General features: G+C 38.0%; 1 protein-coding gene across 25 annotated transcripts in view; it reads right to left on the bottom strand.

The window, feature by feature from the left end:
* ENAH (ENAH actin regulator) overlaps window positions 1–18,566 on the bottom strand; it is a 155,691-nt gene that overhangs the window by 10,502 nt on the left and 126,623 nt on the right. For 9 of the 25 annotated variants that reach the window (XM_063671689.1, XM_054502169.2, XM_054502229.2 and 6 more), the window contains 7 exons: window positions 13,854–14,185; window positions 11,858–12,652; window positions 9,267–9,571; window positions 7,550–7,695; window positions 7,336–7,393; window positions 6,491–6,539; window positions 2,651–2,717 (listed from right to left, as the gene is read on the bottom strand). In XM_063671689.1, the coding sequence (XP_063527759.1) occupies window positions 2,651–2,717; window positions 6,491–6,539; window positions 7,336–7,393; window positions 7,550–7,695; window positions 9,267–9,571; window positions 11,858–12,652; window positions 13,854–14,185 (1,752 nt within the window). The remainder of the gene's footprint in view (window positions 1–2,650; window positions 2,718–6,490; window positions 6,540–7,335; window positions 7,394–7,549; window positions 7,696–9,266; window positions 9,572–11,857; window positions 12,653–13,853; window positions 14,186–18,566) is intronic. The other 16 variants (XM_063672019.1, XM_054502274.2, XM_063671900.1 and 13 more) reach the window with 2 other exon arrangements.

The following is an 18,566-nucleotide window of genomic DNA, read 5'->3' as shown; positions in this document are numbered from 1 at the left end:
AAGTATATAAAAGTATACAAAATCAACTCTTCTCAGGAGGCATGTAAAGGACTAGTTTTCCCATCTTGAATACAAGATCTGTAAGGTCTTAATAACCACAGATAAATGCACCAACTTCCCAAATGTTATAATCCAGTCATAGTTTAAAGCATTTTTAACCAAACAGTCTTGCTTTTACTCTGACATCTTCACTTAACAAATACAGCAATATGCAATATCTCATGCATATTATGGGACATTAATCCATCTTACCACTAACATAATTTTGACAAAGCTATTCCAAAGAGAAACGGGCACCTTCACTACAACGCAAGGATAAGACATACTTAAAGCAGCTAATACACTTGCTTTCCGAAGGAAAAGTTATTCCGAAGAGATAACTTACGAAGAAAAGCAATATAGTTCTTACTCTTTTAAACATATTTTTAAAATCCTTTATGGTTTAAAACAGCTTTTGGTGAAATTTTAAAACCTTTATATCAGTAATTGGATCAAATCTATCAAAAGATATATGAGTGGTCAGGAAATAATCAGGAGTTTCAGAATTTCTATTTTGGGAAAGGGAAGGAAAACCACCTAACAGAATTGGAACATGATTATGGTGCACTACTGGATATTAAGAATCAAGATTCAACTCATCTATATAAAATTATTTTCAAAATGGTGACCTTTAGATAACTTATTAAATTTCCAAGTCTGAAAAAAAAATCTTTTTTTCCCTACCCTGGAATTAGGAAAAATAAAAAAATCTTTCAAAGAACAACTTTTCCTTTACTAAATGGACCAAATACATCAAAGAATGTATTCCACTTGGAGAACCTCGTCCATGTCCCTTCTAAGACACGACTTCTGCCATCAACGTAGGCTTAGCTTTTAGTTCACTGTGGAATGCAGATCAATGAAGTATGATGAACAGAAAGGACAAATGACACATGACAGGTCTGCAGAGTGGAGTGCAATAGCGCGATATCAGCTCACTGCAACCTCCGTCTCCCAGGTTCAAGTGATTCTTGTGTCTCAGCCTCCCAAGTAGCTGGCATCGCAGGTGTGCGCCACCATGCCCAGCTAATTTATTTTTAGTAGAGATGGGGTTTCATCATGTTAGCCAAGCTGGTCTCGAATTCGTGACCTCAAGTGATCTACCCACCTCAGTTTCCCAAAGTGCCGGGATTACAGGCATGAGCCACCACGCCTGGCCAGCTCCTTGTTATGGGCTTAATAAATCAGCACTTCATAATGTGCTACTGAAGAAAATCCATAACTAGTAGAGATGTGTTAGAAGGCCATCTCAGTTAGGAGTCTGAGAAACATAAATGTGCAATTTTTCTACTCTACTGAAAACACATGTCCACCAAAAGCAATTCCTCCTTTCTTCTAAAGTAAAATATGATCATCTTTCAATCACTTAGAAACTAAAAGCTTTTATACATTCCAAAAGGCCTAGTTTCTTTGTGGAGCTTAAACAATTGTGTCATTACCAAATCTTCTTTCCTACTAGCAGAAAGAACCACATAGAAAGCCAAATCCAAATTCAGACTTAGACTAACACAGAACGGGTCTGTGATAATATAAAGTCTATCCCTGTACTTATCTTTATTAGGTTTCTATAATTAGAGTCAAGTTACTTTTTACGAGACAAAAATAAGGCAAATACCTCAGAAAGAAAAGACAAAATACCTTTTAGTTTCTAAATGCATACTTTTTTTTTCTTTCTGGGAAAAATACAAGTCCTTTAAACTGTCTCATAAACCAAGAAAAGGTTTCATCTATGTTCAGGAGCTGTGACACAAATTTAGTCATGAAAATAAAGTATGACTAGCTAAAGGAAGAACAAATTTGCCTAAATATGCCCACATGTACTTGTAGAAACAAGTATTAACTAGCCTTGTTTCTGGATACTATCTTTTCTAACTTGATTACACTTACAAGTTTCAAATGAGATAGGGAAATACATGTTTCTACTTTACAAATTCAAAGATGTATGTTTTATTTCGCTCTCTTTTCTCTCCAGCTGATATTCAGGTTTAAAAAAGGCTTCAAAAATTATTTATATATATATATACAATGTATGTCATTGGGACTCATGGGGAAATGTGATTATATACTATAGTAGATAATATTATTGTTCAATGTTAAATTTCTTGAAAGTAATAATGGTATTCTGGTTACATAGCAGATGTCCTGGTTCTTCCAAAAAAACACTGAAGTATTTAGGGTGAAACAGTTCTTATTTGTGAATTGCTTTCAAACTAATCAGAGGGGAAAAAAGTGTGGATATGTAGATAGTTAGGTGGGGCAAAATGTTGACAACTGTTAAACCTAGGAAATGGGTATATGCATATTCACTGTACTATCCTTTTAATTTTTCTGTAGTTTGAATTTTTCAAAATACAAATTGGGAAAGACAAAGCTATCTTAAAATCTCAGATCATCTGGTTAATAAACGTAGGGGAGAATTTATCAATCACTAGTAATGTAGATGAGTAATATATAATAAGGCCTGGTGGTTGTCCAATACTAGGAGGATCACAAGAGTTTTATGGGCTCCTCTGTATAATTTCTTACCATTCAATTTTTTTCTACACTAAGAATGCATTAATTTCTTTTTTTATACAAATAAAATATAAAACTTAGAGAAAAAAATTGATACCTGGAGATAACAGGTGACTTGCTGCCATTCATTGTATTTGTTCTTTCCCAAGGTTTTCTTGCCGGTTCTTTAAAAATAAAAAACAAAAGCTATTAAATATATGCTTCCAGAGTTATTATAAAACAAATAACAAAATACTAAATCTCATTATACCTGTTTACATAGTAGTAATATAAATATTTAAATTCTAAACTTTAATTGAAATCTGTAAGGACTCTAATTTGCACAATGCCAGACCTTAAAATAAGAAGAAATTATAAGCTAGTACAGTAAGTTTCCAAGGAAAACTTACATTGTTAAGTCTAAAATATTATGATTCTATAACCTGGATAGTAAGGAGTTTCTCTAATAAAGAAAGGACAGTAAGATAAAGTAGGATAATTTTAAAATTAGGATAGTTCAATTAATTAAAATGGAATAGTATTACCGACACTGTTTTAAATTATTTTTTAGTGCCAATGATAAAAACAGTAAGTATAACTTATAATATGTTCATGTATTTCAACATTTAATCTAAATCCAAGTAGTCCCTCTTGGGGAAAAAAATAGGAACAACTCAAAATAAATATCAGAATCCTGAAATTCTATTGTACTTCCCTGATTCTTAAACAATTAATTCTTGGGCCTTAGCCGATTATTCCAGTTAAATATAAACAAGCTCGCTCTAAGCTCTTATTACAAAAGACACTATGTAGTCAGTGACTCACTAGTTGGCTGTCTATTGTGCTTGAATTGTTTTTCTAATCTGGGCTGACTCACTGATGCTGTCACTGGCCTCACTACATGACTGGGCAAAATCAGAAGTGGAATCTTCTCATGGAGGAAAGAATTTGGGCCACAGGAGAATGAAGTCTATTCATGAATTGTGATGTCATTGTATAGTTTTAACTAAAACTGCTCTGAGTTCCAATGCAGCTCCTCAACTGGCTTTTGCACATTCTCAGGTAGCTTACGGTCTCTTCAAAGTACACTTAACGCAAAAATAAACTCACACTCTTCCATGAAGCCCTGCTTTTGGTTCTGGATTTCTTGTTGCATGAAGGCATTAGGTGTGAAACCTTAAAGTCATTATTGATCTTGCTTTACTCCTCATCAACCAAATTCCTTCTTTTTTATATTCCTTCTTTTGTATTCTAACAGCTAACACAGTCTCTCAATGACCGCCACAGTGGTGGCAAGTTCCACACTTGACCAGGAAGATCAAATAATCAGATGGGGTTTGGGACAGGCCGAATCAGAAACATACCCAACTGACACCAGCCCAAGCAGGTGAAAAAAGGGAAGTCCTGAATGAAACTGAGGGACACCTGGACAGGGAAGGGAATGGTCATCGGACACTGTCACTAAAGAGGAGGCAAGTGGAAGGATGAGGGAGTAATTCCAAAGTGCTTAAGATGTAGCAAGTGCTACCTTTTAACAGCTGGCTGAGGTCCTTCCTCAATCAGCCAAACCAGAACTATCTTTTAGTCTTAAAAGGGCTCATCTGGTTCAGCTGGCCCTGCGGAAGCTGAGAAGCAAGGGCCTCTTCTCTCTAAGGAGCTCGGGTGTGTTTCAGGAGGGGCAAGGCTGGGTTCCCTTCAGAGGATCTTCACTGGCATGCGTATAGAGCTTCCTAACTGGTCTGCCTATCTCAATCCTCCCTAGTTTCAATGGGAAAACCACAAGTGCCATTTTAATGTGCCTCAAACAGTTTTAGTGGATTAAATGTCCACTGAACTCAGTACTTGCAGGATAAAGTCTAAACTCTTAATAATTTTATAAAAGGCTCTCAACATTTTTGTTTCTAACTCGTATTTTCAACCTTTTCCCTACAATACTCCTCAAAAAGAATTCCCCATTCTAGTCTATTTCCTATTTCCTAATCTCTTCTTGCTCATCTCCAACTCCATACCTTGCTCATGCTATACTTACATCCTGAAATATCACACCTTCCCTCACTTTCAGCCAAACTAAATACTCTTCAAGGAATACTAAGATGTCACTTTTCTCTACAAAGATGACTCAGGTGACTCGTATGTGTCATTTCCTCCCTCTTTGACACACTACTTACTATTCAACAAGTGGCTGTAAAAAGGTTAACTTCACACCTGTGTGTCTCATCTTCCCAGCTGTACCATGAGTTTTTTTGGGCTTAGGACATGTACCTTTCACTTCAGGTGCCTGACAGAATGTCAGTTTAAAAACGGAATGAAACAAGTGACAAAAGAGGCCCTGCCCTTTTTGATTTTATATATATGACACACACACAAAACCTGTGCCTTAGTTTTTCATATTTTATATAAGGGGTTATATATTAGATAAGGAATTTTTAACTTGGAGTCCATGGATAACCTTCAAGAAATTCATGAATATTCTGAAATTATGAACAAATCTGAATAAAAATACAATTTTCCTCCCTGGAAAGAGGATCTATAGCTCTCATCATATTCTAAAGGTTCTGTGAGCCCAAAATATGGTTCAGATTTACAACATCTATGCGGTACTAATGAGAGTATATATAATTAATTTTGGCTTACAGAAAGAAGGATAAAGCTAAAATAAGTGGGTCACAAACCAGTGAATTTTTAATGAAAATAACATAAACTGAGTCCTATTCAGAGGGAAAACAAAGCCATGATGTTAATTATGGTATAGCAATCAACCTACTGAAGAGTCACTATTTAATAATGAGGAATGGGGGGAGTGGTGAAAAGATGGATTACAATCACAAAAACAAAAACTTCAGAGGTACTTAAAAAAAAAAAAAAAAAGGAATTCCAGGTGGTGCACTGTGGCTCACACCTGTAATCCTAGCACTTTGGAAGACTGAGACAGGTGGATCACTTGAGTTCAGGAGTTTGAGACCAGCCTGGGCAACATGGTGAAACCCTGTCTCTACCAAAAATCCAAACAATTAGCCAGGAGTGGTGCCATGTGCCTGTGGCCCCAGCTACTTAGGGGGTTGGGAGGCTAAGGTGGGAGGATCACTTGAGCCCAGGCGGTGGAGGTTGCAGTGAGCCAAGATTGCACCATTGCACTCCAGCCTGGGCAACAGCACAAGACCCCATCTCAAAAAAATTAAAAAAATGAAAATTCAAAAGGGAATTTGTAGATGCAGCTGGTTGTCTTTAAATCAAAACTGTAGGAATATAAGCATTTCTCTATAATGGTTTCCTATGGACCACTCTAGATATTAACTCATCAAGTTTATTTATGTTATTTCATTCCAGAATAGATAAGGAGTTCAATAGATAGTCCAGCCCTTAGTCTTTAATCAAATATGAAGAAATAACATGTGAATATGTAATGAGTTCGTATTCTCATCTTGGATACAGTACTCATCAAGTACCTCTAGTGAAATATACTTTGTTAATATTCTAGGTGATTTATCAGATGCTCAAGAATTCTCAATGTCAGAAATTTCACTGAATTCAAGAACACTTCCCCAAAATTTTAAGGGGACTTTTTAAGTTTACAAATCAGAAACTTTATTCTCTTAATTATCAATATCACCCAAATGAATGGCTAGGACATCCTTCTCAATTTGAGAATGTTCTGAAGCAGACTGCAGTACTAACTAACATGCTCACTTTATTTTTACCTCTACAAAAACAATTATGAAAAATACTCTCGTCATCTAATAGTACATTAATATTTTCCTTGTTTTAGTAAGTAACCTCAAGAAAGTAACAGCAGCTTCCAGGAGGAAAAAAGTTAATGCTTTCGGGTGGGAACAAAGAACTCTGGCATTTTAGTGTCCAGTCACTTGGTCCAAACATGGGGAAAGGGGGAATTTTTAACTGGGGAGTATTAATATTTAGAGAAAGTTTATAAAGGTTAAAATATTTATCTTGAACTTACCAGGTGTACTTGTTGAAGAGGCCTTAGAAGTTACAGGCTCTGAATCTTCCTAAATATACATATATATATTAATATCACATCTACCAGTCCCCTGTTGCTATATACATTTAGTGTTTTACATGTCCACTTCTAATATTCTTTCTGCCACTCCCCACTTTCTCTTTCATCGGTCTTCTCTCCCTTTCATTTCAGCTTAGACTTTCTTCTCCTGTATTCAACCACCTTCCCTTCGACCCTCCCCCACAGCTCCTTTCCTCATGTGTTCTCCCTGAGAACTTTCACTAGCCAATGCTACAAAGCCAGACATGAGAGACAGATTTGAGGAACGGCATCTAAGGTGGCCAGATGGAGCAGGGGGAACATATTATTTGTTGCACACCAATATACAGCACAGACAAAGCAGAGTTTGCCCAGCTGAATCAGGGAGGAGGGCATGAAGGTTACACTCTTAAGGGGCACAGCCAATAACCATCAAGCTCCTAAGGGAAACATATGAATTTAGGCGAATTCCTTCCTTTTAAATTAATGCAAGGGAACTGAGATTCTAAGAGATGAAAACAGTAGTGAAATGTCATTCACTCATTTAAGGAACAGGATTAAACTCCACAGGTTTGAACTTCAATGCTTTTCCCATAATTCCACATATTCAACTCATTTTACTAAGACTGCCGTTAAAAATTTATAAATAAGTCAGAACAAGCCACTTCACATGCATAGTTAAAAATTAGCAAATATAAGTTCAAACTAATTAAGCCCAAATTAAATAAATGCTGACACTATTTCCTGAATGAGCTGTGCCTGAATTCCATATTTTAAGGTATGGTAGACTATCTTTATTAACTTACACCTTTGTCCTCTTTTTGTTCTGTTTCTATTGTTGACCCCTTTTCAGCAATTCTTCTCCTACAAAGAAGGCAAATCCAATTTTTAAAAATATTATCTGATTCAGTATAAAAACCACTTCTCTACAAGGAAAGAAGTGCATCTAGTTAGTTGTATTTGGAATAAAATTAAAATCCTCTCAATTCTGGGCATGTCCATTATAATGAAATTCCTCACCTCCTGGCCAGCAGGGCACTCATTTCTTCCATTAAACCACTACCCCCTAAAGGAAGGGGTCCATTTCCACGGCCTGTATCTGTTTTAGATGAAGCCGAGTTCACACCAATAGCATTCCCTCCACTTGGGAAAGAGGTATCCTCCATCTTAATGAGAATATACAGACATAATCAACTCCTATGTTAGACAACCATATTTTTATTAATATATTACATCTAAAACAGAAGGAAACATCAGCATTAATTTTTAAAAACCTAAATATTATTTTTTAAGCTTTAAGAACCAATAGATTCTTAGCATGACTTTATATATCAACAAGAGTTTATCAAAACTACTATCACCAAGAATGCAATGAAACAGTATCATTTATCTCTTCCTGTGCTGCCATGAAAAGGGCATGACTTTGCTTTGATAATATTCCTGCTAAAACAACCCCGGCATAACTAGAATCTAATCTTGAGGAAAAATCAGATAAGCCAAAGTGAAGGATAACAGGCAAAATAATTGTCCTACAGTCTTCAAACATGCCAGTATTATGAAAGACTGAGGAACTGTCATAAAGTATATCAAAGAGACATTATAACTAAATGCAATAAATGATCTTGCACCAGGAAAAAAACTGTCACTAAAGATGTCATTGGACTATAGATGAAATTTGAATAATACATTTGTAGATTACAGTATTCTATCAATGTTAACTTTCCTGATTTTGATAATTATACTACTGATTATGCCGGTAAATGTCCTTGTTCTTTTAAAATTCACACTGAGGTACTTAGGAAAATAGAAGCTTGTGTCTCTGAGTTACTCTCAAATCATTCAAACAAAAGTGCATGTGTAGGCCGGGTGCGATGGCTCACACCTGTAATCCCGGCACTGTGGGAGGCTGAGGCGGGTGGATCAGGTCAGGATTTCAGGACCAGTCTGGTCAACATCGCGAAACCCTACCTCTACTAAAAATACAAAAATTAGCTGAGCATGGTGGTGGGTGCCTGTAATCCCAGCTACTCAGGAGGCTGAGGCAAAATCGCTTGAACCTGGGAGGTGGAGGCTGCAGTGAGCTGAGATCGCGCCATTGCACTCCAGTCTGGATAACAAGAGTGAAACTCCGTCTCAAAAGAAAAAAAAAAAAAGTGCATGTGCAAAGAAGGAAACATATCTGAAGGGATAAAAAAGCAAATACTGGTAAAATGTTAATGGGTGAATGTAGGTGATGAATTTATAGAAATTATTTATACTATTCTTACAACTTCACTATAAAAATTTAAATTCTATCAATTTTTAATTTTTATTTATTTTATTTTTTGAGACGAAGTCTCACTCTGTCACCCAGGCTAGAGTGCAGTGCCACGATCTCGGCTCACTGCAACCTCCACCTCCCGGGTTCAAGCAATTCTTCTGCCTTAGCCTCCCGAGCAGCTGGGATTATAGGCATGTGTCACACACCTGGCTAAGTTTTGTATTTTTAGTGAGATAGGGTTTTACCATGTTGGCCAGCCTGGTCTCGAACTCCTGACCTCAGGTGATCCGCCCACCCCAGCCTCCCAAAGTGCAGGGATTATACAGGTATGAGCCATCGAGCCAGGGTAAATTATTTCAATTTTTTAAATCAATGAAGTTCATAACAATTCATAAAATTAGAATACAATAAATTCAACATTTTAGATATTTAGGAAGAATAAGATATATTAAAAAAATTTTTCAGAATGGTATTTACCCGTGACACTTTCCTAAGTTTTGCTCCGGCAATTGCAGCTGCAAGTCCAGTTAAAGGGCGATTGTCTTCTGACATGGATGCCAAAAAGAATCCAGATGCAGGGAGGGGTGGGGCAGGAGGTGGTGGAGGAGGAGGGGGTACTTGATTAGGGAGAGGAGGGGGAGGAGGGGGCGGTGGAGGCCCAGTGGATGGGAGTGGAGGAGGTGGAGGGGGCCCTGGGGGAGGAGGGAGGGCTACTGAAGCCTGTGCAGGCCCTGGTGGGAGTGGTGGAGGAGGTGGAGGTGCAAGTGGTCCCAAGACAATGCCTGAGAGAGAGAAATGTTAAGTAAGACCATCAACAATAGAGCTGAGTGATATTATTTTATGTGGGAAGGTACTCAGAATGCCATGCTAAATTAAACTGACTCATGTATTTACTTAATGAGTCCAATTTATCATAGTTGTAAAAGTCTAGATCAGTTTTTGAAAGATACTGAAATGTAAGGTCCAAGTATATATAACTACTTACTTTAGGTTAGAGCTTTAGTAATAGAACTATGCAACAGATCATCTAATTAAGACTTTTTTTTCATGGGGATTTGGTAAATAAGCAAAATAAATACTTATAAAATTTGGAAGAGAGGTAAGCATCCCTGAAAAAACAAACTAGTATATAGGATGGCAGTTAGTACTACTTGAAATAACAGACCCGAAATAATCCACATTTAACCTTAAGTGTTGAGACAGTAAATTCAGTAACAGTGAACACATACATTTAGTTGTTTACAAAGTGGCTGTATTAAAAACATGAAGGAGGAGTAAGTCCCAGCTTCAGCATTTAAAAAAATACTTCACATTTAAATGCAATGGATAGCCAAGGCTGAGAATCACTGAAGTAAAGGAATTTACTAGTACAAAGTAAAACCTCAAAATAACGCTTGGAAATAATTAAATACCATAGGATTTGAAGTAGAGTTGTTTTTATCCCGCAAAATGGGGGGCAAGAAGAGAAATGTTCAAATGTTATAAAATCACAAAGGGAGTGAACAAGAATTTATTTAATAACAGAATCCTGAAACAGTAGGTGCTCCTTTAGTTAAGGTTTAAGAGGGGTGTTTTCAGAACGAATAAAATGCTATTTTGCACACTGGGTAGTAACTGCTAACTTTTTCAGCTTGAACAGTTACACAAGCAGAAAACATAAATTGTTAAAAGAAGCATCTAGAAATAGTCTGTCCCTTCTGAAGGGGTTGTTAAGAGTTCTGAGGGTACAGCAGGTCACTTTGTCAGGCTGGCTGTGCCCATTTGGTACAGTATAACTGTCATGGTGAAGCCAAACTGAACATCTTAGAATTCTGACTAACCTTTTAAGCAAATTTGTTAGTCAACAACAAAAATATATATATACAGCAATAACAAGCCTTGCAATGTTTAAGTACAAATTTGTTTTCAGTTTTCTTTCTGTAGTCCTCCTTAAATCACATTTTAAAAACTAGGGTTGCCAAGCATCTTCTTATTTACTTACAGAACCGGGTCCTTTTCTACTTACAAATAATCCACTTAGAGATTACATCTTCCCTTCCCTGTTACCGTAACAATAAGGTGGGGGACACGGAGAATAACTACAGAGGATGCTATTCTCTCTCGATTACCCCTTCAAGCCACTACTTATTGTAATTTTGGACCTTGGAACCCTTTAGGGCATATACGAACCCTGCCATCCTCTCTACTCCTCCTGCAAAGTCATAATGCTCCAAGGGTTAGGGTGACAACTATCCTGAAAGTCCAACATGGGGCATCTAATATAGGAAAGGCAAGAAGGAAACAGGGCCCAAGACCAGAACTGCTCCAAAGGAAACTCTGGGATGACGTATCTAATGACTACAGTTGGGCACTAAATATCTCTCTCTAAGTCTCCCAGAAAATGAAGGAAAACAATTTAGATCATGTATTTATTGTGTGGTAGATCAACGTGTCAAGCAAAGTTTTCCTAGTGAAAGAAATGTTATTAGCTGGGTGCGGTGGCTCACACTTGTAATCCTAGCAACTTTGGGAAGCCGACAGGGCAGATCACATGAGGTCAGGAGTTCAAGACCAGCCTGGCCAACATGACAAAACCCTGTCTCTACTAAAAATACAAAAATGAGCCAGGCGTGGTGGCATGTGCCTGTAACTCCAGCTACTCAGCTGGCTGAGGCAGGAGAATCGCTGGAACCCGGGAGGCGGAGGTTGCAGTCAGCTGAGATCGTGCCACTCTACTCCAGCCTGGGCAACACAGCAAGACTCTGTCTCAAAAAAACAAAAAAAAAAGAAAAAAAGAAAGAAATGTATTATGAGGGGCTCTTAAATACTAGAAAACATCTTTAACTGCAATACTATAAAAGATATAAAAACCTAGTTCAATATGGAAATTCCTCCAAATGCAATTAATCCAACAGGAAAAACATTTTTCTACTTTAATTTTTTTTAACTAAAAAAAAAAAAGCATGGCATTATGGCATATAAATGTTCAAGGATCAAAACCATCCTACCCATCCATTCAGGCAATTAAAGTCGCTGCTATATAACATTTTCAAGTGATTAGCTGTTAGTAGCAATAATGAAAGCCTTACCCTGTTGGGCTGGAGTCTCGGCCGGCTGAGAGGCTGCCTGCAAGCCTGGCTCAGAAGCAGAAGAGTCTCCCAGCACAGAGTTTAGAGGAGTCTCAACAGAGGCAGGGGCAGCTGCAGAGGGAGAAGGGAGAACACTAGGCTTGGATGAGGGAGTTGAGGCAATAGGGGTGCTTGGAGGAGGAGAACCTTGAGATCCACAGTGTGAGAGTGATGCGAGGGAAGGCAGTGGAGGCGGCGGCGGAGGAGCTGCTGGCCCTGAGGTAGGCGGTGGAGACACTGGATATGTTACAGAGTCAACCAGCCCATTGGGTGCTGTCGGTGATGGAGGCATTTGGGGCACAGGAGAAGAAACACAAACAGGGAGGACAGGCCTTGGACCAGTAGCTTTGCCTGGGGGGCTGCTAATCATTATTGGAGGAGATGGAGGGAGGGGCGAAAAATTGGAAGTAGACCAGGCACAGGGCTTCATAGCTGGAGGCTGAGAAGAGGGTGTGTTCACAGGAGAAGAAGGTCGAGAGTTTTTGTTCAGAGGACGAGGAACTGTAGCGTAATGGGGAAGAACAGGGTGGAAGGCTGAACCTAAAGATGTTGCAAAACGTGTCGCTGAGTGTCGCAGTGGTGGTGTAGGGGGTGTGGAAGTAGGTGGCAAAGCAGTCACTACAGCATAATCAGGAGTGGCATCTGACACTGGAGCTGAGATGACTTTAGCGTATGATGGAGGAGGTGCTGAAGGAGGCTGGCAACTGGAATACTCAGGAAGTGGAGCGTTATACAGGGAGCTGTCTGAAGATGGAGCTGGACAGAAGGTGGAAAGCAGCAGCAAAAGACAGGATAAAAAAGGAGAGAGAAAAAGGGAGCTAGTGAAGCCACAAAACCAGCATTCAGACACAATGTATAAATGTAGACTACAGTTAGTATCAGAGAATTAGGCACAAACGCAAATAACTATTTTCACCCAAGAATATTTTAACTTGTAAATACATTTTGAGATTCAGAAGGGGATGAAATGTTTCCTTTTATCTAATAAGTGGATTAATAAATTTAATCGACTAATTTCTTTTACAAGAAAAAGCTAGTATTAGTCTTAATTTTTATTTAGTTCACAAGAAAAAGGACATTAAAATCACATGAATAGGACCATAAACAGAAGAATAAATTTAGTTGTTTTTTTAAAAACAACAAATAGCAAAACTAGTAAAGCTGGCAAAACATTTAATACGAAGGGCTCAATGCTCCTATTCAATGCTAATTTGTGGAAAAGTTTTGTTTTGTTGGCCATAACTCCAGAAAATAATTAGGTAGCTAAAAATACATAAATTAACTTAATAAACCAACCAACCAACCACTATTTAATCAAACCACATTGAGACTTTTTATATAGGCCATAAGGAATATTCCTAAATCCTATAATGAATGTTAATTTTAATAAACGTTAAAATACCTCAAACTTTCAGTCATATATTAACCCTTATGTCTTTCAGTAAATTCCAGATTCCATAATTTTCACTAATTTTTCATAATACTAGAAAGCATATTTAAATAACTAGTCTTAGAGAATATTTCTCTAAAATAATTCTTCCTCCAAAATCTTTAGAATGCAATCAAGCAAATTTCTTGCTGAATGGTACTACAGTACTATAGTATTTGAGACAATTTAAGTGATCTCATGAGGGAAATATATTTGAAGTTCATCCAGTATAAAAAATTTCCCATAAAAACACTTACACTTTATAGCCATTTTATAGGGAGTTAGAAGAATTAGAATGGCAGAATAAAAATTTCCAAGAGCTTTCTTTAAGTCTCCAAGCAATAAAAGCAATACAGACAGAAATAAAAAGAAAATGTTAAAGTAGTAATTGCTGCATACTTTTTCATAATTTCAAATTGTATGGCTTAATCCCAAACATCTCAAATGTGAAATATTTTAACACGACTGCACAAGAGACATCATCCAAGCTCAGATACAAGAACACAGAAGAGTTTGTAAACTTCTTACCAGCACTTGATATTCTGCGCTCTCTCTCCCATTCCAGCTGTTCCCTTTCTAACTGCTCTTGTCGTTCCCTTTCTTGCCTCTCCCGTTCCAGTCTCTCCAGCCTCTCTCGTTCTTGTCTTTCTTGCCTCTCCCGATCCAGGCGTTCCTGCCGCTCCAGGCGTTCCTGCCGTTCCCGTTCTTGTCTCTCTCTCTCCAGCTGTTCTTGTTCCAGTCGCTCCCTCTCCAGCCTTTCCCTTTCTAACCTCTCTCTCTCCAACCTTTCTCTTTCCATTCTTTCTCGCTCCAGCCTTTCCCGCTCCAGCTCCTTTTGCCGTTGCTGTTCTTGTAGTTGTCTGACAAAAAAAAAAAAAAAAAAAAAAAGGTAAAAACATGCATCTATGGCTACTCATCATGAAAAAGCGATTCTTTTCACCTATGTAAACTATTTCTGAGTCAAATAAAAGCAATGTAGAGCATGCAAACATCTCTCCTCCCACATGAAGGCTACCTTGGATAGAGACTGTTTCATACAAATAAAAATCATTTCTCCTATTAGCATCATATTGGCTGAATGCTTCAGCACATTACACTAACATTTCATTTTATTCTGTACTTTTTATGAGTAGTGTTGCAAGTAAATGAATTTTCCAAATAACATATCACTTTAATAACCAAGTCATTATTTTAATTATTTAGTGAAAACATTTGTAAAATTGTAATATCCTTAATATCAAATTTAATTGTACAAATAATAATTATTTCACAAAATACAATGACTGGCCACAGCAATAGCTCAATAAATATTTACTGAATGGGCCGGGTATAGTGACTCACACCTGTAATCCCAGCACTTTGGGAGGCCGAGGCAGGTGTATCACTTGAGGTCAGGAGTTCGAGACCGGCCTGGCCAACACGGTGAAACCCCATCTCTACCAAAAATATAAAAAATTATCCGGGCGTGATGGTGTGCACCTATAATCCCAGCTACTTGGGAGGCTGAGGCAGGAGAATTGCTTGAACCTGGGAGGCAGAGGCTGCAGTGAGCCGAGATCGTGCCACTGCACTCCAGCCTGGGTGACAGAGCAAGACTCCACCTCAAAAAAAAAAAAAAAAAAAGTTTACTGAATGAAAAAGAGTCAAGAAAGAAGAAATAAACTTTAAATGATTGAAATCTCATATCCAGAGGCAACTATCATCAACATATGTATATAAAGACACACACATCTATATATACACATATACATACACATACGCACACACACATACCCCTATATACCTCTAGACTTCTCCTTGTGTAAAAATACACATATAAACTTTAAAAACAAAATAAAATGTAACCATTTCCCACTACTGTGAAATCTGCTTTCCTTTCTCTCACTTAATATATTGTGAAAGTTGGTCTGGGAGAAGTGGCTCAGGCCTGTAATCCTAGCACTTTGGGAGGCTGAGTGGGAGGATTGTTTGAACCCAAGAGTTCAAGATGGGCCTGGACAATGAAGCAAGACCCATCTCTACAAAAAATTTTAAAATCAGCCAGGCATGGTGCCATGCACCTGTATTCCCAGCTACTTGGGAGGCTGAGGGTGAAGGATCGCTTTGGCCTAGGAGTCTGAGGCTACAGTAAGATAAGATTGCATCATCACACATCAGCCCAGGCAACAGAACGACACCTTGTCTCCAAAAACAATGAAAGAATAAGAAAGGAGGAAGCAGGGAAGGAAGAAAAAGAAGGGAAGGAAGAAAAAGAAGGGAAGGAAGGGAAGGAAGGGAGGGAGGGAGGGAGACATAAGTTAGTAAAACTGAGGATATCTAGGATGAGAACCTGCCTGTGTGTACAACTCTGGCTGGACACACACACACACACACACACAGTTAGTTATCCTAACACTATTGGCAACACTGCAATAACATTTGTCTTCATCTTTGAATCTTTTTCTGTTTCTATAGGATCAATAACGACATAAATTTTGCTAGGTGAAAAGGTATGAATTTAAGATTTTTGACACATGGTTCCAAACTGTCTTTAGGAAAAGTTGTGTCAATTAACCTTCCCTAAAAAAAAAAAGTTATCTTTGCCGGGCACAGTGGCTCATGCCTGTAATCCCAGCACTTTGGGAGGCCGAGGTCAGGAGTTTGAGACTAGCTTTGCCAACATGGTGGAACCCTGTCTCTACTAAAATTACAAAAATTAGCTGGGCATGGTGGTGTGCACCTGTAATCCCAGCTACTTGGGAGACTGAGGCAGGAGGATCACTTGAACCTGGGGAATGGAGGTGGCTGTGAGCTGAGACTGTGCCTCTGTACCCCAGCCTGGGTGACAGAGTAAGACCCTGTCTCCAAAAAAAAAAAAAAGTATCTTTATCTTACACATATATATTTCATAGCACTGTGGGGAAGATTAAATGAAGTAATACCTAAAAGCTCTTTAAGAAGTACTTGAAACATAAGAATGCTCAATGTGGGCTATAACAGTTTTTTTGTTTTGTTTTGTTTTGTTTTCCCCGAGACACAGTCTTGCTCTGTCGCCCAGGCTGGAGTACAGCCACACAATCTTGGCTCACTGCAAGTTCCACCTCCCAGGTTCACACCATTCTCTTGCCTCAGCCTCCCAAGTAGCTGGGACTACAGGTGCCCGCCACCATGCCCGGCTAATTTTTTGTATTTTTAGTAGAGACGGGGTTTCACAGTGTTAGCCAGGATGGTCTCGATCTCCTGACCTCATGATCCACCCGCCTCGGCCTCCCAAAGTGCTGGGATTACAGATGTGAGCCACCGCGCCCGGCCTAACAATAGTTATTATTTGGAAATTTCAAATTGGGACTTTCTGGACTGGCTAATAAACTAGGTGGGTCTAGTTAGAGACAAAGCTAAATGACAGCACATGCATGCTATCCCTTTGTTCCTTCCAGCAGTACCAACGCACCAGTAAGATCTTTCCAAAAAGCGCTCTCCTTCATGTTTCCTAAGCTGGCTATACAACAAAAGAAAAGGCCCATTTGACAAATACATCAACCCCACTGCTCTCACAAAACACACACCCTCTCCTGGACATACCATCACACTTAACAATGACTGCAAGAGAAAAACACAAGAAACTGACTTTATTTATGAGTAGTTATTTATTTATGAGTAGTTGTTTGAGATACTGACTACTAATAAGATCAGATTTTCAGGATCTAGTACTGACTTCATTATGCTATTTGATAAATCACTAGCTGCCAAAGTTTTTGAGGGATAACAATATCCCTGCAGGGATGAGGGGAAGAAAGTAGATGTATTCAAAAGAATGTTTTTAATAATAAACAGAGAAAAGTCAGGGTTGGTTGTTGTTGCTGTTTTTCCAGTAACCTGCAGTTAATAAACTCAGCTGGAGCCTGTATTAAATTTCAGATATTCAACATACATCAAAAAATATGGGCCATTTTAAATATAATGCTCTAAGAAATCTGTTGGGCCCAAAGGGCAAAAGATACACCCATATTATTCTAATTAAAACAAATTTAAATACAGAAGCTAAAGAAAAATATTTAAGAGCACAGTAGCTGTCCCAAGAAATCTGACAAAAAGATCTAAGTTTTTAGATCTTTGAGCATTTCTGTTACTTCTTCTATTTTATCAAAACAACATAAATACATAGTTTTTAAAGCTTATAACAAAAATCAGTAGTTCACTGCCCCAATCCTCCCACCCGTTTCCTACTCTTGTAGCTGTTTCTTACATTTTAGCTTTCGTTATCTACTTTCTAACAGGAAGATGCCTTCTACAACTCCCTCACTACACTCATGCCTCTCCCAATATGGAAAATCAATATTCAGGGCTTACATTATTAACATGATAATGTAAATACTGCTCACAGCTGAACCAAATAGTATTCTATGACTACATTTCATTTCTCATTCAAGTTCTTAGTAGGTAGGTTTTTTTTTAAACCACCAAGTTAATGGCTGTTTCTCTAAGCAATACAATGCTTTTAACACACAAAAAGTAAGCTTAAGTCACAAGCAGAAGGCCAGGCATCGGTGAGGTGAATCTGAAAGAATTATTGGTAACAGCATTTACAGCTAGGGTGTATTGACTTAAGAAGTTTGTTCCACATGTCATCATAGTCCAGGGTTTTCAGGCTATAAAAGATAAGGAGTGTCTACTGATATAGGAAAAGGACACAATGCTGGAGAATATTTCTAAGTTCACAGACAGATGATTCAAGCAGGCAATTCATATAGCTGCAGGAGATTCTTACTATTTTCTTGTTCTGAAGGTAAGAAAAGAAAATGTTGAACACTTTAAGCTAATTTTTAGCCTGCTTGCTGAAAAGATGCCCATCTAAACGGAGTTCCCAAAATAGTGATTCAAGCAGAAAATCTCTGGCTTCCGAATCTTGTGTGGCATGAATAATTCCCACCTAAATTGGATGGTTTATAAATTTGACTCTCATGTTTTGACCTCTAAAGCAAGACATTTGTGTAGCTTTCTAGGAGGAGTTTCCAAATTTATAAACTTTGCTTTTCCTCAGAATTATCACTGCCAATTCACATACTGGAAATGCACATGGCTCCTCTTCCTAGAGTTCTCTCTCCAACTGTTCTCTTCAGTCATTAATAGAATCGTCTGAGGACTTTTTTCAAAGAAAGAGTGCCTTAATTCTGAACCATGAAAAATCCTGACGGACTACTTTAATTTTTCTTTTAAGCTAGGCATATATATTCTACAATAATTTGAAAGTTTCTGAGAATA

Source organism: Pongo pygmaeus, chromosome 1, assembly GCF_028885625.2.
Source record: "Pongo pygmaeus isolate AG05252 chromosome 1, NHGRI_mPonPyg2-v2.0_pri, whole genome shotgun sequence".
Classification (NCBI taxonomy): Eukaryota; Metazoa; Chordata; class Mammalia; order Primates; family Hominidae; genus Pongo; species Pongo pygmaeus.
The sequence above is the reverse complement of the archived record's forward strand: the minus strand, read 5'-3'. Positions and strand labels throughout refer to the sequence as shown.